The sequence below is a fragment of the Lutra lutra genome, chromosome 1 (genome assembly GCF_902655055.1).
Source record: "Lutra lutra chromosome 1, mLutLut1.2, whole genome shotgun sequence".
Lineage (NCBI taxonomy): Eukaryota > Metazoa > Chordata > Mammalia > Carnivora > Mustelidae > Lutra > Lutra lutra.
Window position 1 is genome coordinate 85,409,974 of NC_062278.1, and position 26,409 is coordinate 85,436,382.

General features: G+C 36.7%; 1 protein-coding gene across 1 annotated transcript in view; it reads left to right on the forward strand.

The window, feature by feature from the left end:
• The first annotated feature begins 3,233 nt into the window (after positions 1-3,233).
• The window catches only part of IQCJ (IQ motif containing J), a 241,104-nt gene continuing 217,928 nt past the window's right edge, over positions 3,234-26,409 (forward strand). The window contains exon 1 of the mRNA XM_047728966.1: positions 3,234-3,377. Within this exon, the coding sequence (XP_047584922.1) occupies positions 3,369-3,377 (9 nt within the window). The 5' untranslated portion in view covers positions 3,234-3,368. The remainder of the gene's footprint in view (positions 3,378-26,409) is intronic.

Sequence of the window (26,409 nt, forward strand, 5' to 3'; positions counted from 1 at the left end):
CATATTTGGGAATTTGTGCTTTTCCTTCTCTTAGTGTTTGAAGGTCAGGCTTTTCTGATTTTTCTTAGCTGAGAACTAGAGGATATAGCAAACATTCACTTTTTCATAGAATTGCTATTTGAAGAGGTTTATATTTTAGTTGATCACATGAGCTTTATCTTAAAAATATCTGCTGAGGTTGGTTTCTTCTTGAGTGAATGAAGGTGATGTTGAGCACAGGACAATCAGTGGGGGAAGGAGGCTGAATGAGCCCTCCTCTTTGAGCTGTTTTTATGGTCACATTGGGTGGGCTTATGGGACATAGAGTGAACTGTGATGAAAGCCAAAAGGGCAGGCAGACTGGCCTCTGAGGATGTCGTGGCCATATTCCGTTCTTATACCTCTGAGAGTGGCATGGGATACTCCTTCACCACCACAGATTAGAAGTAGAGCCTGGAGGAGCTGTTCTCATAAGGGCCCAAACCCACCTTCTTATTTGAATGGGATGGCCATGGGAGAAGGGGGTCAGGTGGTAGCCTGTTTTCTAGCTGTGAGACCTTTCTGCTTGACGGTTCCAGGATGTCATTTACCAGAGGTTCCTCCAGATCTGAGGTAGCTGCTGAAGCAGAGGGTGGAGTTGGCAGATAATATGCTTGTTTTCATGCTCTGAATTCCTCCATGGTTCCCCACCATGGGAAAATGGAGAAGGAGAAGCCTATGGTGCTGAGGCCCTAGATCTTCAGGCTGAAGTTTCATCATCATGAGATTTGATTTGCTGACTAGGTACATTAAGCAGTAAGATAGTAGAAGTTGGGAATTCTAAATTTTATTTTATTTTTATTTTTATTTATTTTTATTTTTATTTATTTATTTTTTAAACAAAGGTCCCAATCAGTACTTTACTTGGTGGTTATCTTTTAAGATTATTTATTTATTTATTTATTTGTCAGACAGAGATCACAAGCAGGCAGAGAGGCAGGCAGAGAGAGAGGGTGTCGGGAAGCAGGCTCCCTGCCAAGCACTCCCCGTCAAGCGGAGAGCCCGATGCCCGATGCGGGGCTTGATCCCAGGACACTGGGATCATGACCTGAGCCAAAGGCAGAGGCTTAACCCACTGAGCCACCCAGGCACCCTGGGAATTCTAAATTTTAACCTCAGATGTGCTCTTATGTATGTGTCAGCATGGCATAGAACTGGGTTTCTCAAAGAAGGTGCTCATACATTTTGGTAAAGAAATTATAGATAAGGAAACAGACCTGAAGAAGTTATATGAATGAACCAAAAGATTTGGGCTTTTTTTTTTTTTTTTTCCCTTCAGCTTTGGCTTCCAAATCCCTTTAGAACCTTGCATTCTCAGGCTCTGTGTCACATTGATTACATATGGGCCTTCCCCATGGTAGAGAAATGAGCAAAGAAAGACACAGGAGTACAGGTTAACTTGAGTAGTTGTGGAGTTTGAGTATATATGCAGCGGTGGATGGGATATCCTCCTCTCAGTTACTAGAGGGCTGATAATCATCTTGAATTGCTGTTAGTCTCATGGTGTGGAAGAGGGGATTTAAATCAGAATCATCTGGGGAGATTTTCAGAACATGTGTACAAACTCTGCTTGCCTCCCGCCACCAAAAATGAATCCAAAATAGAAGAAGAGATGGCAGTTAGCACCGGTATTTGTAAGTAATTCTGATGTGCGATCCCTTACTGGGACCTATTGTGGTTACCTGACAATGGTAAGCTCCTTGAGGGATGATCTTAAGTGTCTCTGTGTTCCCCACAAAGTGGAGTGTCTAATTCACTAGATATTTGCTGAATAAATGGATGAAGCAGATGGCAGTGGAGAGATAAGAAAAAATATCCTAGACAAAAAAGACTGGGCACTGAAATGTGAGGAAGCCTAGAGGCTGCTCAGTCAATACATGTTTACTGAGTGTGATTAAAGGTGAGCCCAGCCATCTTCAGCTGTCTTGCCATCGACCTTCTATCAATAAACATAAACACTGTTTTGCCCTTGACCTCAAGAGTTAAAATAATAAATAGCTTAATTGGTCATTATTAATTCCACTTTGAATTTATTATACATAAATGTGGCCTTGAAAAGAGAATCACTCCTACATTCATCCCATGCATTTTATCCTTGAGACTCCCAAAGGTGCATGTGTAGTAAAACAAATAAAATCTGCCTCCCACCTCCACCCTCCCATCGATAGCACATTTGCTAGTGAGTCCAAGCAAATGGCTATTTGCAAGGTTGGATGAGTAGTTAAGCCACATAGGCACAATGTAATATGACAACATTCTTCATGGTAATATTGTCCTTCTCATTACATTTGAATATAGATTGCCAGTGTGTGATGCTTCCAACCTTACTCTTTATTCGTGAGCTGTGGAATTTTTCAGACAAAGTGAGGTCCACATGTGTTCCCCAGACATTATTGACTTATTTGTAAGCCTAAACAAAATCACAGCTATTGTCTCTAAGAAGTTAATTTGCCAAAGCTCTTTTCTTCCTATCCTTAATTATGTATATATTTATAGACTTGAGCTACCTGCCTGCTCAATGCTCATGTACCATATCTCTTATGTACCACTTAATGGCTCAGGGCTCTTCCTTTATACTCTCTTTGCTTCAAATTCAACATTTAAATATCTGTACTCAGCTTACCTTCTGAGTATTAAAACATTCTTTCTTTACTTCCTTGAAAAGCTGCAAATAAGCCTTTTAACATTTTATCTGGACCAAACAGTAGTGGTTTTACACAAGAAACGAGAACTCTGTAAGTAAATCTGTGTATTTATATGACTAAAGTGCATTATAAAAAGAAGCAGTAAATCCAGTTTTCTACATAAAAGGAATTAGATTTTCCAGTTTACCTCTGCACTGGGATTAATAAAATGTGCAACAAATAGCTGATGGAATGATCCATTTGAAGTTTGTAAAGGCATCTTGGGAAACTGGCTGGAGTAGCCTTTTTATTTTTTCAAAAAAGGATGCCCGTTAATTTTTTGATTCAGTCTTGTTCTTGAATGACTGTTTTAAAATGAGCTGAGAGACTGTTACCTGCCCATTTCTGCATGGCTGAGCAAATTCACCCGTAAATCCAAGTTTCTCTTCATTTCCATCACTATACGTCTCCAAATTACAGAGAATTCATTCCTGAGCTGGAGAGGTGCCAGAAGTTTCTCATCTAGCTGTCTGTGGGCTGCCTTTTTCTTTCCCCTCTTTGAGGCTTTCTGATGCTTAGAGTGAGCTCAACTCAAAGGTTTCCAGCCTCATACTCGCCTTACATTCCCCCACAGTCACACCGAGCTCTGTGATTCTGAGGAATACCGTGTAGCCAGCTTCCGATTCACAGTCTCCTTTTACCTGCAGGTGTTCCAGAAACTTCAAAATGCGTCTGGTAATGTATTTGCTTCTCTAAACATGCCACTTTGGCATGCATTATATGCAGCTGCTTATTATTTTTTTAAAAATCTGTCTTCTGAATAATATGCATGCTAAAAAATGTCAAAGGGGGCTTGTAGGACAGTGTAAGCTTAATTATTGGTCTAGGTGTGCGTGTGTGTGTCCTTGTTAATGTAGGCATGTTTGCATAACATTATGCACAGGCAGATTTCACTAAAGAAATCTCCCTGAAAGCACTACTTTTCACGTACATACAGGTTTTCTAATCAGATCTGTAAATATCTTACACAGCAGCAAGTAGAGGAAAAATACATTTTTCATCCCCTTGCAAATGGCATGTTTTAGGTACCTATTTGAAAAACCCTCCTTTCTTTCTTTAAAAAAAAAAAAAGGTGATTGTGTGTGTGTGTGTGTGTGTGTGTGTGTGTGTGTTTGTTTGTGTGTGTGTGTGTGTATTTGGGGTGTGAGGGTGTTGGTTTTTGAAAATTTGGCGAGAAGAGTTATCTTCCTGCTGCATAAGAATTTCTACCCCATGTTACCTGCCTTCTTAAAACTCACTAATCACTGAGGAGAAGAGATGTGGTTCTGCTTAGAAGTAACCCCAGGGGGACGTTGAGCTGCAGTGTTCAGCAGGCATTTTAGGTATTCTAAATACTACTGCTTGAATAATAAGTAGATGGGGTAGATTTGCTATTGCGAGTCCTGCTATGTTTCCTGGCTTGTAGAAATCACAATTACACTGTACGTTTAGGATGTGCATGCGTTTATTGAACTCTAGTAAAGCACCATGAGAGTCTGGGCTTATAAATCACATTATTTATTTGCCAGTGTTGGGTGGTAGATTCTAAAATTAAGAAATTACTTAGCAATTAATAATACATTCAACATCCCTTGTCTCATTGGGTGAGATTTACATCCTTGGGACTTGCTCTTCTAGTTATAGAGATGAATGATTTAAGGTTCAGACTTAATTGCTATTTCAAGTCTTTAGGCTAGAAAGATGCTTGTATTACTTTATTTAAAAGACTTATTTTGAAAAATGTGTATGTATATTTCTAACTGGTGGTAAGCCAATTATGACTATAATGTGCTCTATGTTTAAGATATACAACTTGATTATTATTCACTTTCTTATCTTCATATTATAGTAATTCTTTCACTTTACATGATGTTCTTGCTCCTGAGAGATCAATAATTATTGTTGTAAAGATGAGAATAATGTAGCAACTCAGATTCAAAGAAAAGTAGGTTGCAGTGGAGTTTTTTGAGAAATTAAATAATAATAGATTTTCCCAAGTATGTTTTCTAAATGTACAGTGGGTTTGATATTTGAAAATGGAAACATCTTAAATGTAAACTTGTTAAGTGGAACAGACTAGGATAATATTAATGCATTCTTGTTAAGTTCCTCACTACATTTAAAATGAGGCAGTAAATAGGTTATTTTACATTGGCTATTAATTGCTTTTGCTTTGTGATATTGATTATAAAACAAACAATTGATTTTTTATTGGCTTTGAGTTGGAGATGACTGTAAACTTTAGGTAAAATAGTTTACTGAATTGTAACAATAAAAATGTATAGTCTTAAAAATCATTTTGAAAGCTACTTTTACTTTTTAGCATTCAGGATCTAATATTTTATCACTTAGAGAGCTGTGAACTTACAGAATATTGTGTATATTTTAAGAAAATGACCTAACTTTTAAGGTTGATTTTTATCAACCTTGTCCAATTTGTAATTACTCCAAGTAGCATAGTAAAAATGCATTTCAATATGTATGAATGGTTCCTTGAAAGGGCATAGTATATTAGGAGCCATTAAAAACCTGTGTGGGCTATTAATGTTATACTCATGTATTGCTCTATGTATAAAGGATTTTTATTTTAGGTACCATTCATTTCCAATATTTAAATGCACCTAAGATTGTGACCTATTTGATGTAGGAACCTTGTCTTTGAATGTGAATATCTTGATGAGGGTTTCAAATTGAATGTAGAGGATGGTTGGAAATTTAGTAGCACTTTTTAAATATGTATTGCAATATGCATTAATGGATATATACAAATATTGGGCTGTGTTAAAAACATTCTTTGCATTCAACCAACCTTTGAAGTTGGTTATTTTATCTGAAGTCAGTTTCATAGGCATAAAAAGAAGTCTTATTTTTCTGAGCCTATATGGCACCATGTAGCAGCAGGAAAACATTCAGTGCCATTTTGTAGGGAATATTGCATATACTAAATAGTGAAAGGAAAAATGCCTTGTTTCTGTTTCTAATTATGATTTCCTACTGCCTTTTAGATGTATGGTAGACCAGGCCTTTATTGTATAAAACACATTTGTATTATCTATAATACCTGAAATGATTGTAGAACACTTCTTCTATACATTAGTTTCCCCATTATATGACTGAGATTATTTTATGAAATATTTCATTTCTTAAGGCTGAAATATAGAAAGAGGATTTAGAAATATAATTTGTAGACTGACCATGCACCTATAACTGAAAACATTCATTCTTAAAGTAAGCATTTATTGAGCATAGCTTTGCCAAGCCATCTTCTATCCTTGGGCAAAAGAGTGAATGGAGCAGGAGGGTTCTTATCTGTCTCTTTAGACAGGAGATGCTATTCCTATTTCATCATTAACAATTATTTATGGAGGCACACACACTTTCAACATAGCTTGAGAACCATATAGATATAGATATACATGTATCTGTCTGCATGGTGTGTTGTGTGTGTGTGTGTGTATGTGTGTGTGTATATATATAAACAAACGAATATATATATATATATATATATATATATATATATATATATGTATATATAATTTGTTCTTAGTTTCAAAATGATACCATTCTAGGGTTTGCCCATAGAATGGAATGATCACAGCTGGGGTGGTTAGAGCAGGCAGGCTGGTCAAGGAAGCTCTGGAGAAGGTGAGTTTGGAGGACATTATTACCAGGAACTGATGGAAATGGGAGGAATAGGGATTTGGGGTGAAGGGAAAGGAAAGATGTTAGCAGGAGACAACAAGGTGATAGCGTTGCATAGAGAAGAGGCACCATATTGGGAGTGATAGGAAGTGAAATTGAAAAAAAAAAAACCACAGGGTTGAGTTTGAGATATTTGAAGGTAGAATAATTTGAAGATTAAATTAATCATCATTAGCTCTATCATATCCTGTGGAAGATTTTGTGAAAGTGAGCATTTCTTCTATTTTATCATAATCAATAACCTCTATAAATAGCATTTCAGTGTCTATTCAATAACATAACCTTTCATGAATATTTACTATGGGCCAGGCACAGAGCTAAATATTTTCAATGCATTATCTTGTATAGTCCTCACTTACTATTAAAATCCTCATACTACAAATGAAGAAACTGAGGTACTGAGAATTCTATAACTTATTTAAAGTATAACTTATACATTTAAAGTATAACTTATACAAAGTCAGAAGTGCCTGAGCTGAGATTTGAACCCAGACTCTGGAGCCCAGACTTTGAACCTTTCTGATTCCTATATATCAGCCTCCTGTTACCCAATTCAAACTTGTGTTAAGTCCCCTCTGATTACTCTTGTCCTCACCTCCTTCTTTTAATCAGTTGTGAAATTCTATTTGCACGTCATATTTTCTTATATCTTTTTCATTCTTTACACACCTTTACATAAACAACCGAACTTTACATAACTCTGATAAAGGAAGAATTAGGTATGATACAGCCCCTCGTAAGCTCTGTTTGTTGACAGAGACAACTCCTGTTTAGCCTCCTTATACACCTCATTCTGAAGACTTGATTTCCCTAACTGTAAAATGGATATTATGACAACTAGCTTCTCTAAAGAAGTATGGTGCAGTAGAATAAATAGAAACTTCAGAATTAGACATGCCTGCATACTAATTCTCCCTCTGTCACTTTGGCAAGCCGCTTTAATATCTCTGAGAAATAGGGATAGTACTCACATTGTTGTGAGGATAAGATGGTCCATGCATTGAACAGGCATTTAATAAATATGTTTGGCACATCATTAAGTGCAGAGTCAGATAGATGCGTCATTGGTAAAAGCACTTGACTCTGGGCTCAAACTTCTTAGGTTCAAATCTGAACTCTGTTACTTTTCACCTGCGTGATGTTGGAAATTTACTTAACTTCTTTGTGCTTAGTTTTCTCACATGTAAAATGGGAATGATGAAAGTACCTTCCATTTAGGATTGGCGGGGGGAACATGTGACTTAATGCAAGAAAAGCACTAGAAATAGTGCCTGGCACAGGGTAAGCATGTTAAGTGTTAAGCCTCTCTTGATGAGGCTGGGTTCACTGCAATCTTGTTTCTTTTCAGAATGAGAAGACTGATAATTCACAGTATACTTAAAGGCAGGAATTTACAGTTTCTTGGTATCCAGTGTCCACCGAGTCATTGATATTATATATACCTCAGTCTAACAGATTCTTGTACAGTCTATACTGTTGTTGGTGAAAGTTAGGCTCTTGCGTACCAGTTGTAAGGAAAGATTAAATTGGTACAACAACCTTTAAATGGCAGTTTGGAATATCTATCACTATTTTAGTATTTTTATTTTAATTTCCAGTATAGTTAAAAATACAGTGTTACATGTACAGTTTTAGGTGTATAATATAGTAATTTGACAATTCTGTATATTAATCAGTGCTCAAGATAAATGCAATCTTAATCCTTTTATCTATTTCACCCATCCCCCACCCAAATCCCCTCTGGCAGCTATCAGTTTGTTCTCCATAGTTAAGAATCTTTTCAATATTTCTCTTTTTTTCCTTTCATTTGTTTAATTTCCTAAATTCCACATATAAGTGACGTATCTGGAAAAATGTTGCTATGATCGATGCATGTGCTCTCTTGTAGCATTTTTATGATTTCAGGTTTCACATTCAGGTCCTTAGTCCATTTTGAGTTTATTTTTGTATATGGTGAAAGAAAGCGGTCCAGTTTATTCTTTTGCATGTTACTCTCCAGTTTTCCAAGCACCATTTGTTGAAGAGACTTTTTTCCATTGCATATTCTTGCCTCTTTTGTTGAAGATTGACTGTGTAATTGTTTATATGTGGATTTTCTATTCTGTTCTACTGATCTCTGTGTCTGTTTCTGTGCCAGTACCATACTGTTTGATTACTCTAGTTTTGTAGTATATCTTGAAATCTGTGATTGTGAGAATTCCAGTTTTGTTTTTCTTTTTCAATATTGCTTTGGCTATTTGGGGTCTTTTTTGATTCCATATAAAGTTTAGGATTGTTTGTTCGAGTTCTGTGAAAAATGCTGTTAGTATATCTGACACCATTTTATTTTATTTATTTATTTTTTATTTCTTTTCAGCGTAACAGTATTCATTGTTTTTGCACCACACCCAGTGCTCCATGCAATACGTGCCCTCCCCAATACCCACCACCTGGTTCCCCCAACCTCCCACCCCCCACCCCTTCAAAACCCTCAGGTTGATTTTCAGAGTCCATAGTCTCTCATGGTTCACCTCCCCTTCCAATTTCCCTCAACTCCCTTCTCCTCTCCATCTCCCCTTGTCCTCCATGCTATTTGTTATGCTCCACAAATAAGTGAAACCATATGATAATTGACTCTCTCTGCTTGACCTATTTCACTCAGCATAATCTCTTCCAGTCCCGTCAATGTTGCTACAAAAGTTGGGTATTCATCCTTTCTGATGGAGGCATAATACTCCATAGTGTATATGGACCACATCTTCCTTATCCATTCGTCCGTTGAAGGGCATCTTGGTCCTTTCCACAGTTTGGCGACCGTGGCCATTGCTGCTATAAACATTGGGGTACAGATGGCCCTTCTTTTCACTACATCTGTATCTTTGGGGTAAATACCCAATAGTGCAATGGCAGGGTCATAGGGAAGCTCTATTTTTAATTTCTTGAGGAATCTCCACACTGTTCTCCAAAGTCGCTGCACCAACTTGCATTCCTACCAACAGTGTAAGAGGGTTCCCCTTTCTCCACATCCTTTCCAACACATGTTGTTTCCTGTCTTGCTAATTTTGGCCGTTCTAAGTGGTGTAAGGTGTTATCTCAATGTGGTTTTAATTTGAATCTCCCTGATGGCTAGTGATGATGAATGACACCATTTTAAATGCACATCTCTTGTGACCTATCCATTTTACTTCTAAGTAAAATACATAATTGAGTAAAGATGTGGTGAAATTGTTGCTTGCAAACTTATTTGTGATGCTAGAAATATATTAACAACTAAATATATAGACAGAAAAAAATATTTAAATAATTTATGGTAGAGCCATGCAATAGAATACTGCAGAGGAGATTTTAAAACTGTTAAATCCATAGCAGTGGATATGAGAAACTATACAAGTGTACTTTTAGGAGGAAAAAAAAGCATTTTTTTAGAGCAGTCTGTATAGAATAAGTGATACTGTTTTTGTTAAAAAATAGATATATTTAGGGGCACCTGGGTGGCTCAGTGGGTTAAAGCCTCTGCCTTCAGCTCAGGTCATGATCCTAGGATCCTGGGATTGAGCCCCACGTCGGGCTTTCTGCTCCGCGGGGAGCCTGCTTCCCCTCCTCTCTCTCTGCCTGCCTCTCTGCCTACTTGTGATATCTGTCTGTCAAGTAAATAAGTAAAATCTTAAAAAAAAAAGATATATTTATATCCATTTGCTTATTTAAGCATAGAAAAACTCTCCAAATATATACGAGAAACTGTCAGTAGTGTTTATTAAGGAGAAGTGGAAATGTGCATTGAGTGGGCACTTTTACCTCCACTGTACATGTGCTATTTGAATTGTTTAACATGGGCATGTAGTGCTCTTACAATTTTTTTTTTAAGATTTTATTTATTTGACAGAGAGAGATCACAAGTAGACAGAGAGGCAGGCAGAGAGAGAGGGAGGGAAGCAGACTCCCTGCTGAGCTGAGAGCCGGATGCGGGACTCCATCCCAGGACCCTGAGATCATGACCTGAGCCGAAGGCAGCGGCTTAACCCACTGAGCCACCCAAGCGCCCCGTGCTCTTACAATTTAAAAAATGGTCAAGAAATATCCCTTCATTTCCCCTATTCCCCAGATACTAGTTTTTTAAAAGATTATTCCATCATGCAAATATAATCTTAAGCCTTGGTGTAATATTTTTGAATTATTGAGCCAAATGTTATCCTAAGTTAAAACAGAATGTGTAGCAACTCAGAGCCAAAGCCTCCACTTTGCTCCCAGAGAGCAGAAACCAAAATGACTAAGGAGATTTCCTGACATCAAGTCACAGGAGAGTCTTAAGTCCTGTGGCAAAAATTCCTGTTGTTCAAAAGTTCATGCACTTGGGGAGGAAACATTAAGTCAAACAGCCTCAGATGGGAGAAGGTCACATCTATTCAGTGACTTTTCCTCAGGACTTACTTAATTGAATGCTAAACATGGGAAAACATTACACATGGGATTTTTAACCCCCAACATTGTTTCTCTGTATTTCTAAAGACCCTCAGTCACTCAGTCTTTTGTAAAATGCAATATAAAAGTTACATTGCTTTTGGGTTTTGAGGGCAGAAGTAATTTTCAGGGAGAGGTTAATCAAGATTTTTGCCCTTTGTGCTTTTAAAAGTGCTTACACATACGTTGTCTCATTTGATACTCACAAATGAGGTATTTAAGTATAATAAAGCTCATTTTCCACATAAGGACCTGAGGTTTAGAGAGGTTAAGTGACAAGCTTAAGCAAGTCAGTGTGGAGCTGAACTCACAAGGGCTCTTGGTTATCCTGGTTATGTCTTGGCTGTCCTTGCCACTGGTAGCCAAGGTCATGGCTGTGTAGCAGAGTCATTTCTTTGGTTGTACTATTGATCTAATATTTTATTGAAATCATTTTTGTTCTGGTTTAAGAAGACCCAGGCATGACCAATTGAACTTTCTCTCTAATATTAATTATAAACACACTCATTTAAATGGCTAAGGGACATCTAATAAAATTGAGGTAGATCCAGGTTCCCATTTTGACTCTACTCCTTACTAGCTATGTAATCTTGGGCAAATTGTTTTCTCATCTATAAAATGGGAATAAGGATAGCATTAATCTTCCTGGGATGCTTTTAAGAGCTTAAACAAAATAATGTATGAACAGTGCTTGATAGAATGTATGGAACATTAGAGCAAGGGTCAATAAACACCAGCTACAATAATAATTATTAATATTATAAATAAATAAGAGTCCAGGTGGATACAATAGGCATGACTCCAGTAGAGACCAGAGCTTTTGTGCACTTGGAGATGACATCCAAGAGCAGCATCCCAGGGTGGACCCCAGCCAGTTTCTTGCTTTTTAGAGAAAGCTACCCTGGAACCATAAAGAGCTAACTAAACAGGTAGTGTTTAAAACTTCACTGTGCCTCATTGCAGGAGCATGGGAATCTTTGATTTAAGAGACCACCTCCAGCCAGAAATAGAACTCAGCAGTTTTCCAGTTTGTGATCAACAGTAAGATGAGGTAGGTAAGTCTCTTAAATTTTAACTTCTTAAATCAGATTTTGGGGGAAATCTGAGAAACCAGAGCTCAGAATCCATGTAATGAATAGTGAGGGGATTTATTTGCTATTTAGCTTCAAAGTAAACTTACTAATTCTTTTGAGCTTTTTAAAACTTAATTTTCTTTACTATAAAATTAATTTTTGCATACTGAATTAAATGCATAGAATCAAACAGAAGAAATAAAAATTCTTAGAAAGAAACATCATTTGCATTTATTCTGGTATGCATTTTTGATACTTTTATAAATAAATATATTTTAAAAAACAAAACTGTAAAGCAGTCTGTAAATAGTGTATGGCCTTTGAAATCCTAGCAATATATCATGCGCACCTTTCCATGCCAATAAATGCTTTTCTAGAACTTCATTTTAATGATTGTGTAGTATTCCGTTGGTTGGGCATTTCCATCCAAAGAAGATTAACTAATCGTCTAATGTTGAATGTTTAGGTTGTTTTCTTCCTGCAAGAAAAATTTTTCTTGAAAAAAATCATTGTACACATCCTTGATTCTTTCTTTAAAATAAATTCCTAGTAGTGGAATTTCTAGGTCAAAGTATAAAGGTATTTTTAAAGATTTTGGTGTCAAATTGTCTTCCAGGTAAATTTTACCAATTTTATCCTAATTATTATTAGTGCACAAGTATAACTAGATCATTGACTATTTAAGTAAATAAAACTTGTATTCATTTATTATAAAAAGTGAATACTTTTATAATAGCCTGTATTGCTATGTCAAGAATAAAGTGTATTTTTTTTAATGCCAACTTCTATTTTTGTTTTCATACTTCAAACACAATATATCCATAAAATAGTGTGTTGAATTTTCTGGGGAGTTTGGTAATGATATCAGTATAATGTGATTATTTTTTGATGAAATGTAACGAAATTTGGAAATAAGTTGGAGGAAAAGTTGCTACAAGCACACTTTCACTGCAGCCCATTAATTCCACTCACATACCTTTAAGGTGTGAGAATAAAACAATCAAGGACATATAAACCCTTCCACTGTGGTTATCGTCACATCAATTTTCTCTGGAGTTGAAAGTAAACCTGCCTGATCCTTTCTGCACCACACTAGGTTTCACAGTGGAAATGTTAAGATTGGAACCTTTTCAGTAGAAATTACTCTTGATGACACCAACTCTGCTGTCAGAGTAACTCCTGCTGGAAAGAAAGTGTCTGAATTTATGGCCTAATAAACTGAGTTAGTGTTTCATTTTGGCAAAGGATTAATTAGGGGAAAAGAAACTAACATTTATTTGGGCCCTTTATTATTACATGATTGCACTTAATACTCCCTATAAACCTATGAGGGAGGTATTACCATGGGCATAATGAACAACTTAAATAAATTGTCTTACTTAAGGCCACACAGCTAGTGAGCTGCAAAGGTGGGATTTGAACCTGGGTTCCCTGCTTCTGGAGCCTGTGCTTTTTATACTGCTCTTTCTTACCAGTTATACAGCAGAGCTGACTGTTTCTCTTCTAGAATATTCATTTTAAGTATGAACACACTGTTAACCAACTGGACTATAGGTTCTCTCTTAAAAATCAGCATGTCAGGCAGGCTTGGAGACTGGATCCACTTATAATTGCTGTTTTATTTGGGATACTCTTGTAGGCGCCAAACAGAACACCCATGATCTTGCTTAACAAGATATCCTGAGACAGAGGGGTTTTGGGTATTTTCAGAGGCTTAGTGATTTCATTAGGGACCTACCTTCTTTCCATCTTACTGCTCTGCTGTGTTCAGTGCTGGCTCATATTTGCCTTTTATAGTTGTGTGGTGATTTCAGGAGCTCTGAATACATCTTTATAAAACAATGTTCAGAGACAGAAAAATGAGATGGCTCCTTCTCCTGCCCTTGTTTTTTTTTTTTTTTTTTTAAGGGCAAGACAAACTGCCCAGTAGATTCTCTCTTGTGCCTCATGTCTCAGAGCTGTGTCATGGGCCCCTTCCTAAACCAAACACTGGCATGGAGAATGGCTTAGGCCAATCAAATATAGGATCAGGGCTGGAAAGAGCGAACCCTGAAACCAGGGCAAGGTGGCAGGAGGAACCAACTGAAAATGCTACCAAGACTCTTTGGGGGAGATTTGGGGATTTTTTTTTTTCTTAATTGTGTGTATGCTGTGAGGTTCTTCAATGGGAGAAATGTTTATTGTTGCTTTTCTGGAGTTTTACTACCATCTGCAAATGAGCATGTCATTCTTTCAGTATAGTCTATCTATCAAAACCTTCCAATTTCTATCACATTTCTCTAGCAAAGAACTAGGTAAAGGGTATATAAGATCTTCATGTATCATCTCTAACAACTGCATGCAAATCCATAATTGTCTAAAAATAAAAAGTGAAAAATATTGTGAGGAAAAAATTGAGTGTACTAGAGAAGATTTGTTTGGAAATGTTGAGTTTAGGGAGCTAAAGAAGCCTCATAGGATCCTTCTAGGACAGTTCTTGAGTTTAAAGACCATGTTAGGGATGAAGGGAGTTAATAAATCTGGAAGTTGTTTGCATGAAAGTGGTAAGGATGTCTTTGGTGAAATTCCCTGGGAGTGAGAATAAAGCCATAATAATAATAATAGGAGCTAATATAATTGATGAATTACTAAGTGCCAGATACTGAGCACTCCTTTGGACCCATAATATACCTACTATTAATATATCCAATTCCAGATGAGGAAATTAAGGCTTAAAAGCATTAAGTAACTTTGCCAGGTTCACAGAGCTGGTAACAAGAGGAACTAGTCTGTGTGACCTCAGAGGTTACACTGTCTCCAGCAGTAGAGAAGAGCCCTTGGTAAAAGCAGTCATTGCCAGTCTTGGCAGGAAAAGAGAAACTCATGAAAGTGACAAAGATGGTAACTTCATTTCACCCAGTTTTGTGTCCTGAGCTTTAATGAGATTTTATTCTAATACTGTCTTTCAGTGTATTACCAAGGGGGAATGGAGACTTTGTGTGCACGAGGTTGGTAGATAGGCAGGTTGGTTCTTTAAGCATGTGGTCCATAGAGCTTGTGGGTGGGGCTGCTACTGAGTTTCTTACTAGAGTCAGTGGACCAAGGGCCAAGGGAGGGAAGTAAGAGCAGTGATCAGGAGACTTGGCCCACACTGAAAACTGGGAAGCATGCAGTGGTTGTATCATAATGGAAGAACTAGGAAGAAAGAAATGAGATGAAGTACATGTCAGGTATGAGGACACCAATGTGCAAGTGGATGAAATGAGATGATTCTGGAGCTGTCCAGGGCTTACAGACCGCCTGCAGTGGCCTTCCTTTCTACAAGATCTGAGATAGTCAGGGCCCCTCCCTTGAAGAAGCAGAGCTGAGTCCAATGTAAACCCATTTATCTGACTTAGTCTTAGGCTTCCTACATTTTCTTTTTATTAAACTGGCCAACTGGAAAGAATCAGTCAAATTGATCAGTTGTCTGGTTTCATGTGGGCATAACATAAAGAAGCCTCACCAGCTTTTAGGAAAAAGGAATGTCTTTTTTTTTTTTTCATTTATTTTTTTTTTAATTTAAATTTTACTTAGTTACCATACAGTGCAGTATTGGTTTCTGAAGTAGAATTCAGTGATTTATCACTTACATACAACACCCAGATTTCATCAAAACAGAAGCCCTCTTTAATACCCTTCACCCATCTAGCTTTTAGTTTCTTGAGTACTGATTTCACGTGTTGATTTGTATCTTAATTCCTGAAGATATAGCTAAAAAAAAAAAAACAACAAACTAAATCCCTGCAGTATACTGAAAAGAACCAATTGAGGAACTTTTCAAAATTATATTAATGATTAATGTTTACACACAGTAACCCTAATTTGATTTTTGTGTGTGTGTGTGTATTTCTGAGTACTTCAGCACATTTGTTTTTCTAGTTCATCAGTTTTTCAGTTTTTACTACAATAACATTGCTTAAAAAAAATACCCCTAGGATAAATGGGTCATTCATTATAGGTGTAGAGCTGAGAAATATAGGTGAGTCTGTAGTGCCAGAAATCAAGGCAGTTCTCCTCCTGATTTCAAACCGTATTACAAAGTTATAGTAATGAAAACTGTATGATTTTGGTGTAAAAACAGACATATAGATCAGTTGAATAGAATAGAGAGCTCAGAAATAAACCCAGGCATTTAAGATCAATTAATTTTTGACAAAGATACCAAGAATTCACAATGGGGAAAGGGTAATCTCTTCCATAAGTGGTATTGGGAAAACTAGATATCTATATGCAAAAGAATGAAATTGAACCCCTATCTTACAGTATACATGAAAATCTATTTAAAGTGGATTAAAGACATAAATGTAAGACTTAAACGTATGAAACTCCTAGAAGAAAACAGTAAAAAGCTCCTTGACATTGGTCTTGGCAATGTTTTTTTTGGATTTGACATTGACACCAAAAACAAAGTCAAAAAAGCAAAAATAAGCACATGGGACTACATCAAATTAAATCAGCACAACAAAAGAAACAACAAAATGAAAAGGCAATTTGTGTATTGGGAGGAAATATTTGGAAACTGATAGCCAACAAAGGGTTAATATTCATATAAAATTATATAATAATATCATTATTTTATTCCTTTCTACTTTATTCTATTATATATATGGAACTCATACAACTCCACGGCAAAAATACCAAATAACTCAACTGAAAAATGGGCAAAGGACCTGACTAGAAGTTTTTCCGAAGAAGACATACAAATGGCCAATAGGTAGATGAGAGATTGCTCAACATCACTAATAACCAGGGAAATGCAAATCAAAACCACAGTGAGATATTACTTCATGCCTGTTTCAATGTCTATTATCAAAAAGACAAGAGATTAACATAGATGAGGGTATATGGAACAGGGGACCTTTGTATACTGTTGGTAAGAATGTAAATTGGTACAGTCTTTATGAAAAACAGTATGCAAATTCTTTAAAAAAATATAAAATAGAACTATATGATCTGGCAATCCCACTATTAGGTTTGTGTCTAAAGGGAACAAAATTGCTATCTCAAAGAGTTACCTGTGTCTTCCATGTTTCAATCAGGATTGTTCATAGTAGTCAAGATACAGAAACAACCTAAGTGACTATTGATTGATGAATGGATAAAGGAAATGTGTGTGTGCGCGCGTGCACACACACACACAATGGAATATTATTCAGTCTTTAAAAAGAAAGAAATTCTTCCATTTATGACAATATGGATGAGCCAGTAGGATATAGTAAATTAGACACAGGACAAATACAAACACAGAAATGAAGAGCAGTATGGTGGTTGCCAGGGACTGGGGATGTGGCAGGGGGGAGGTAAAATGAAAGGAGATTGATCAAAGGGCACACATTATTAGTTACATGATGAATAAGTTCTGAGGAGCTAATGGACAACATGGTTTCTATAATTAATAATACTGTATTGTATGTTTGAAATTTGCCGAGAGAAGATGTTAACATTCTCACACAAAAAAGTAAATGTGTGAGGTGATGGGTATGTTAACTTGATTACTTGATTGTGGGAATCATTTTACAATGTATGCATATATCAAATGAGCAAAATATGTTATAATTTTGTTTGCCAATTATATTCCAATAAAGCTGGAAAAAAGAAACAAAGGAATTTTGAAAACCTCAAAGTGTCATTAAACACACACACACACACACACACGCAATGACATGAAGGAGCTCCCTTTGGCAAATTTCAGGACCATTTGAACATCAAAATAATAATAACATTAAAAGGTTACAACATTAAATAAAATTTTCAGATGTCCATCGGTTAACAGTGATACTAAAAAGAAAGAGAAAGGATGAAAGAGTGAGGAAACCTGTTCTTCATAAAATGTCAGCTAATCAGTGCAAAGGAAATGATAGAATTAGACAACTGTTCTAAATTTCTGATAAAGTAGATTATCAGTGGATGTGAAAGTCATTTGAGGATTCAGGGCATTTTCAGAATCTTAACATATCACCCCTCATATGACTTAAATTATTACCAAGGGGGAAATGTGCTTTTATAGTGAAGAGATTCAGAGGACACCACCTTACACAAATTAGCATTGCTGAAAGTGGGACCAGCTGACATTAACTATTTCTTCATGTGTAAGAAGAATACAGTATCACCTATATAGTACTCTTGATAAAAATGTTAAATCAGTATGTAATCATAGAATAATGTGACAAGTCCAGAATCCATTTTATAAGACAAGTGGCTGGTATCATTTTAAAAAATCCAGTATAGTTAACATACAGTGTTATATTAGTTTCAGGTGTACAATAAAGGGATTCAGCAATTCTCTACATTACTGGGTGGTCATCAAGATAGGTATACCACTAATTCCTTTTGACTATTTCATCACCCTGTCCCATCCACCTCTGCTCTTGTCACCATGTTTGTTCACTATAATTAAGAGTTTGTTTTTTGACTTTTCTCTCTCTCTCTCCTTTTTTTTTTTTTGGATGTTTTATTTCTTCAATTGCCCATATGAGTGAAATCATATGGTATTTGTCTTTCTCTGACCGACCTATTTTGCTTAGCATGATCTCTCTATGTCCATCTATGTTGCTGCAAATGGCAAGATTTCATTATGTCTTATGAATGAGTAGAATACCATTGTATTCTGTATATCACATCTTCTTTATCCATTCATCTAACAGTGGACAGTTGGGCTGCTTCCATAATTTGGCTATTGTAAGTAATGATGCAATAAACATAGAGGTGCATATATCCTTTCTGATAAGTGTTTTTGTATTGTTTGGGTAAATACCTAGTAGTGTAATAACTGGGTCACATGATAGTTATGTTTCTAATATTTGAGGAACCTCCATACTGTTTTCCATAATGGCTGTACCAGTTTGCATTTCCACCAACAGTGCATGAGGGTTCTTTTTCTCCAATCCTCTCCAGCACTTGCTGTTTCTTGTGTTTTTATTTTTGCCATTTTTACAGGTGTGAGATGATATCTCATTGGGACTTTGATTTGCATTTCCCTGATGATCAGTGAGGTTGAGCATCTTTCCATGTAACCGTTTGCCATCTGGATGTCTTCTTTGTAGAAATGTCTGTTCATGTCTTATGCCCACTTGTTAATTGGATTATTTGGGGTTTTTTGGTGTTGAGTCATATAAGTTCTTTATATATTTTGGATACTAACTCTTTATCAGATGTGTCATTTGCAGATACCTTCTATTTAGTAGGTTGTCTTTTAGTTTTGTTGTTCCCTTTGCTGTGTAGAAGCCTTTTATTTTGATATATTTCCAATAGTTTATTTTTGCTTTTGTTTCCCTTTTGCTTCAGGAGACATCTACAAAAATGTTACTATGACTGATATTACAGAAATTACTAACTGTGGTCTCTTCTAGGATTTTTAGGGTTTCAGGTCTCACACATTTAGGTCCTTAATCCGTTTTGAGTTTATTTTTGTGTATGGTAAAAGAAAGTGGTCTAGTTTTATTCTTTTCATATAGCTGTCCAATTTTCTCAACACTATTTGTTGAAGAGACTTTTTCCCATTACATATTCTTGCCTTCTTTGTTGAAAATTAATTGACTATGCAATTGCGGGTTTATATGTGGACTTTCTATTCTGTTCTACTGATCTCTGTGTCTATTTCTGTGCCAGTACCATACTATTTTAATTACTATAGCTTTGTAGTATATCTTAAAATCTGGGATTTTTATACCTCCAGTGTTATTCTTTTTCAAAATTTGTCTATTTGGGGTCTTTTGTGATTCCATACAAATTTTAGCGTTGTTTGTTTGAGTTCTATGAAAAATGATGTTGGTATTTTGATTGGGATTGCATTAAATCTTTAGATTGCTTTGGGTAGTGTAGGACATTTTAACAATATTTATTCTCCCAATCTATGAGCTGGAACACTTTTCCACTAGTTTGTGTCATCAGTTCGTTTCATCAGTGTTTTATAGTTTTTAGAGTATAGGTCTTTCACCTTCTTGGTTAAGTATATTCCTAGATATTTTATTATTTTTGGAGCAATTGTCAGTGGGATTATTTTCTTAATTTCTCTTTCTGCTACCTCATTCTTAGTGTAGAGAAGTGCAGTGGATTTATATACTTATTTTGTGTTCTGCACTCTTTGTGAATTCATTTATCAGTTCCAGTTGTTTTTTGGTGGAGTCTTTAGGGTTTTCTATATTTGGTATCATGCCCTCTACAAAAAATGATAAAATCTCACTTCTTCCTCACCAATTTGTATGCATTTTATTTCTTTTTTCTTACCTCATTGTTGTGGCTAGGACTTTTAGTACCATGTTGAATAAAAGTTGTGCGAATGGACCTCCTTGTCTTGTTCCTGATCTGGGGGAAAAGCTCTCAGTTTTTCACCATCGAATATGTGTTTTTTTCATATATGGCCTTTATTATGTTGAGGAATGTTCCCTGTAAACTTTGATGGGGATTTTTTTTTAAATCATGAATGGATGTTGTACTTTGTCAAATGTGTTTTCTTTACCTATTGAAATGATCATATGGTTTTTATTCTTTCTCTTATTGATGTGATGTATCACATAAGTTAATGTGTGAATATGGAATCATCCTTGCATCCCAGGAATAAATATCACTTGATCATGCTAAATAATTTTTTAATGTATTGTTGGACTCAGCTTGCTAATATTTTATTTGAGGATATTTACATTTATATTTGTTAAAGATACTGGTCTGTACGTCTCTATTTTTGTAGTGTGTTTATCTGGTTTTGGTGTCAGGGTAATGTTGGCCTCATAGAATAAATTTGGAAGCTTTCCTTCCTCTTCTATTTTTTGGAATAGTTTGAGAAAAATAGGTGGTAACTCTTTAAATGTTTGGTTGGATTCATCTGTGAAGTCTCTGGTCTTGGACTTTTGTTTGCTGGAAGTTTTTGATTATTGATTCAGTATCCTTGATGGTAATTGTTCTGTTCACATTTTCTATTTCTTCCTGATTCTATCATGGGAGATTATATTTCTAGGAATTTGTCCATTTCTTCTAGGTTGCCCAGTTTGTTGGCATGTAATTTTTATAGTATTCTCTTACAATCCTGTGTATTTCTGTGGTGTCAGTCATTTCTCTTCATTCATTTCTGATTTTGTTTATTTGAGTTCCCTATATTTTATGGCTAAAGGTTTATCAATTTTGTTGATTTTTTTCAAATAACCAGCTCCTGGTTTTTTGATCTGTTCTATTGTTTTTTTTTTTCAGTTTCTATTTTGTTTAATTCTGCTTTAATCTTTATTATTTCATCTTGTATACTGGTTTTAGGTCTTGTTTGTTTGTTTGTTTCTAGCTCCACTAGGTATAAGGTGAGCTTCTTTATTTGAAACTTTTTTTTTCCTTGGAGGTAGGCCTATATTGCTATAATCTTCCCTTGTAGAACAGCTTTTGCTCCATCCCAGAGATTTTGGACTGTTGTGCTTTCACTTTCATTTGCCTCCATGTATATGTTTATTTCCTCTTTGGTTTCTTGGTTGACACACTCATTGTTTAGTAGTTTGTTATCTACCCTCCATGCATTTGTGTTCTTTCCAGATTTTTTCTTGTGATTGATTTCTAGTTTTCTTAGTGTTGGGTTGAACAAGATGCATGATATGATTTTAGTCTTTTTGAATTTGTTGAGACTTATTTTGTGGCCTAATATGTGATCAATCTGGAGATTGTTCCATGTGTACTTTATTTATTTATTTTTAAATTATTATTATTTTTTAAATTTCTTTTCACAGTAACAGTATTCATTGTTTTTTGCACCACACCCAGTGCTCCATGCAATACGTACCCTCCCCAATACCCACCACCTGGTTCCCCCAACCCCCCCCACCCCTTCAAAACCCTCAGGTTGATTTTCAGAGTCCATAGTCTCTCATGGTTCACCTCCCCTTCCAATTTCCCTCAACTCCCTTCTCCTCTCCATCGCCCCTTGTCCTCCATGCTATTTGTTATGCTCCACAAATAAGTGAAACCATATGATAATTGACTCTCTCTGCTTGACCTATTTCACTCAGCATAATCTCTTCCAGTCCCGTCCATGTTGCTACAAAAGTTGGGTATTCATCCTTTCTGATGGAGGCATAATACTCCATAGTGTATATGGACCACATCTTCCTTATCCATTCGTCCGTTGAAGGACATCTGGGTTCTTTCCACAGTTTGGCGACCGTGGCCATGGCTGCTATGAACATTGGGGTACAGATGGCCCTTCTTTTCACTACATCTGTATCTTTGGGGTAAATACCCAGTAGTGCAATGGCAGGGTCATAGGGAAGCTCTATTTTTAATTTCTTGAGGAATCTCCACACTGTTCTCCAATGTGGCTGCACCAACGTGCATTCCCACCACATCCTCTCCAACACATGTTGTTTCCTGTCTTGCTAATTTTGGCCATTCTAAGTGGTGTAAGGTGGTATCTCAATGTGGTTTTAATTTGAATATCCGTGATGGCTAGTGATGATGAACATTTTTTCATGTGTCTGATAGCCATTTGTATCAGCCACAGCAACTTCTTTCAAGATATGTCTCCAAAGGCAAAGGAAACAAAAGCGAAAATGAACTTTTGGGACTTCATCAAGATCAAAAGCTTCTGCACAGCAAAGGAAACAGTCAAGAAAACAAAGAGGCAACCCACGGAATGGGAGAAGATATTTGCAAATGACAGTACAGACAAAAGGCTGATATCCAGGATCTATAAAGAACTCCTCAAACTCAACACACACAAAACAGATAGTCATATCAAAAAAAGGGCAGAAGATATGAACAGACACTTCTCCATGTGTACTTAAAAAAAAGATTTTATTTATTTATTTGTCAGAGAGAGAGAGAGAAAAAATGCACAAGCAGGGAGAGAGGCAGGCAGAGAGAGAGAAGCAGGCTTGTGGTGGAGCAAGGAGCTCAATGCAGGACTCGTTCCCAGGATCTGGGGATCATGACCCAAGCTGAAGGCAGATGCTTAACCAACTAAGCCAGGCAGCCCTGTTCCATGTGTACTTTAAGAGAGCATGTATTCCATTGTTTTAGTATGGAATGTTCTGAATATATCTGTTAGATCCATCTGGTCCAATGTGTCATTCAAAGACACTGTTTTCTTGTTGATTTTCTGATTGGATGATCTATTCATTGATGTCCCCTGTTCACCAGAACTTGACGCTTAAGAGGCATTTCCTTTGTGTGTTGTGTATGCCCTAATGTGGCTGAGCCACTTTTGCCTTTAGTCCAATCATGTGCAGTGGCTATCTTTGCCTGTTGTAGGCATGGTTTTCTTCCTTTATTGTTAGTGGGCCAGTCTGGGTCTGCCTTGAGCTTAAGTCATCAGACCAGGAATTTGCCAGAGTTGCAGTAGCACCAAACTGCAGGGTACTTTCCCTGTGTTTTCCCCTGAGAAGCTTTTGTTGGTGGGCGGGGCTTGCATTCAATCTAGATGTCTGCCCCCAGCCTACTGCTGAGGCCACAGTTGAATGGGTGTGTAGGGACCTTCCTACCTGCAGCAGGAGTTACTTTGGTATGGTACTGGCCCCTGTGTTTGCTACTTGCATATTGCCAGGCTTGTGGCACCACTTTGGATGGGCTCTGGCCAAGGGCACAACTGGGGGACAGGTCTTCAAGAGAACAGGGGATGGGGTGTGTTGTGCCAACAAAGTCTGCACTGCTCTGCTGCAGGAGGGGACCTGTACCTAGTGTCTGAGGCAGGCTGTGTTGGAAGGGGTGGATCTGCAGAAGTACATTGGGATAGGGCAAGGTGTTAGCAAAGTTTGTGAATGTCTGCAGTGGCAAGGGACCTGGAAATAAGGTCTGGCTGGAGTGGGTGTGTCAGCAGAACAGAGGGCGGGGCTCACTGTTAACATGTTAGGTAGCATTGTTGGTGCTCTGCTATTTCTTGCAGTTGTCTAGGTTGGGTGGTGCAGGAGGGAAGTTGCTCCACCAGCTTATTTGTTCCTGGAGAAGTCTCCCAAAGATCCCTGCTTCTCCAGCACATACTCTGAGATAAGTAAACAAATCTCCTTCTTGTATATCCCGGCATTTTTCAGGCTGCTGCTTCTATGCTGTATCTCCCACTCCCACTTTGTGCAAAGGCTATCGAAAACATTTTAGAGAAAACAAGAGAAATTTAAACATGGACTGAATATAAGATAATATTGAATTAATGTGATTTTTCTTGGAATATTGTATTCAGGTCATGTAAGAGAATATTCTTATTCTTAGAAGATATAGATGAAGTATTAGGGTTGAAGTGTCATAATCTTTAGTATCATATCATACATATCAAGATCTATTTTCAAATGATTAAATTTTTTTATGGACTTAAATCTGATGCAATTTGTTTGGATCCTTATTGGTTATTCATTTGGACTTTTCTCAAAGTTACGACAGTTAATTTAAAAATCTCTCTATGGTAGCTCGAACTCTGTCTCCCATTTCATCAGCTTTTTGGTTTCTTTTCACCTTCATACCTTCTCAGCAATGATGAAACAAATGCCTGGATTTGTATTAACCTTCTGTGTCCTTTAAAATCCTTTTCCCGCATCTTGGTCAGCTGGTGTACATTGGCATGATAAGCCTGCATGATCCTTACCATTTTATTAGATTCCTATAATGATTTTGCAAAAAGCATTTATATCTTTTTCTTGTTTCCAGCTAGCCTTTGCTTGAAAATGAATCTAACTCATTAGCTTTCTAGAGAATAAGCATGGAGAGAAAAGTCAAGTTCTAATGGTTCAGAAAAGTCACTTCTAATGATTTTGTTTAACTAATTATTTGATAATAAAAGATACATATGAAAATTTTATATTTTTTCCAAAATCAAGATTTGTTTCCCCCATTTTCCATAAAATGGAAGCCACAGTTAATGGCATCTCATACTTCCTTTTTAAAAAAAATATTTTATTTATTTTTCTGAGGGGGCCACCCTCCTTCTTTTCATGACAGGGAGATGGAGGCTAGAAATGAGCTGTGCCACACAGGTAATTCATGGGTGAGTGATAGGAATGGGGTCTGAGCCACCTGGTACCCTGAGTGTGACTTCTTTACACACGTCTCAGCAATTTCCCAATCCTGTGCTCCTAGCCAATCCTGCAATGGTATTTCCTTCTGTCACATTTGTTGACTGAGAATAGGCTGTATGTCCAGGCCAAGACTGGACATTGAGGACAAAGACAAATACTTTATTGTCTCTGGCTTCAAAATGCTATTATGTGATGAAAAGAACTAGACATTAGATATTCCATATAGAAATTAGATATTAGATATAGATTGGGTATTATAAAAAAGAAGGGTAGAGAAAGTTACTTAGTAGAGAAAGTCACCTCTGTGGCCTTTAGGATCTTATTTTCGTATTATTCTCTGGTGTTTCCTAGAGAGAACCTGCTATTCCTTTGAACAATGGGTGTTTCTATTCACTACTGGGAATTGTGGCTAAACATGCGTTTCTGATGACTAATTCTGGAATCAAGCACAGGCCTGGAGAAGTGTCAAAAGAACAGATACCATACCACAACTCACACTACCACTTCCTTCACTGTTGCTTTCTTTGCACAGCTGTAAAATGGAGAGAGCCAAATGTGTCACCACTGGATGGGTTCGTGGAGGAGCAAAGAGTGACAGAGGAGCCTCTTGTGAACTCTTAGAATAAGAGGATGAAATTAATGCTGCTAAAAGATATCTGGTAGTTATCCAGTTTTAAGTTTATGGAATTGAGTTTTAGGAGATAGGATTTGATCTTGGATGGATCAAATCATGAATGGTATCTTAAAGACATTTTCTTTATTATCAACTATTTGTTGACATAAATCATTTTTGTCATAACCAGGTTGGTATTTATCTAGTAAACACCTGTACAGCAGGGCCAGTATTGTTACAATATTGACATACTTCCACATCACTTGGTAATAACCATTGCTCTGTGAGATCCTTCATCTCTACTCTCCTGGCACCTTCTCTGAAACTGGTTCTGTTGTTCCCACCTCCAAAATTCATCAACAAAAAGATTAATGTTTGGCAAAACAAGGAAAATGGTGGTTATATATTTTGAATATCTTCCTTTTTATACTAATTTTAGTTTTTAATTTCATGCCAATCAGTCATTTAATTATTCCTCTAAAATATTTTCACCGTTTAGAACTGGGAGAAATTTTAAAACTATTTCAAAATCATGACATTAAGTGGAAAAGAGAAAACTCACAGTCTTAGTAGTTTTCTAGTTAAAATAGTAAAATTAAATGTATATAGATAATACTACTGAATGCTTGATAGAGAAGATATCTCTTTTTGAAGTATAGAGAACATCAGTCAAGAGGAGAATTAAGTCAGAACCAAGCACAATGTACCTTGCAGACTGGAGATAGTCCATGCATGTTGGTAGATCATCCTGCAGGGAACGAGTCTGTTCCATGTGGAAGAGAGAGCTGGTCGGTGGATATCAGCTGTCTTATCAATGTGTTTTGCTTTAAAGGCAGCCTCCAGTTAATTGATTTTCTCTTGATTCCATCTGTGTTCACATAACTCCTGATAGTGAGTTTCTCTCGGGCCAT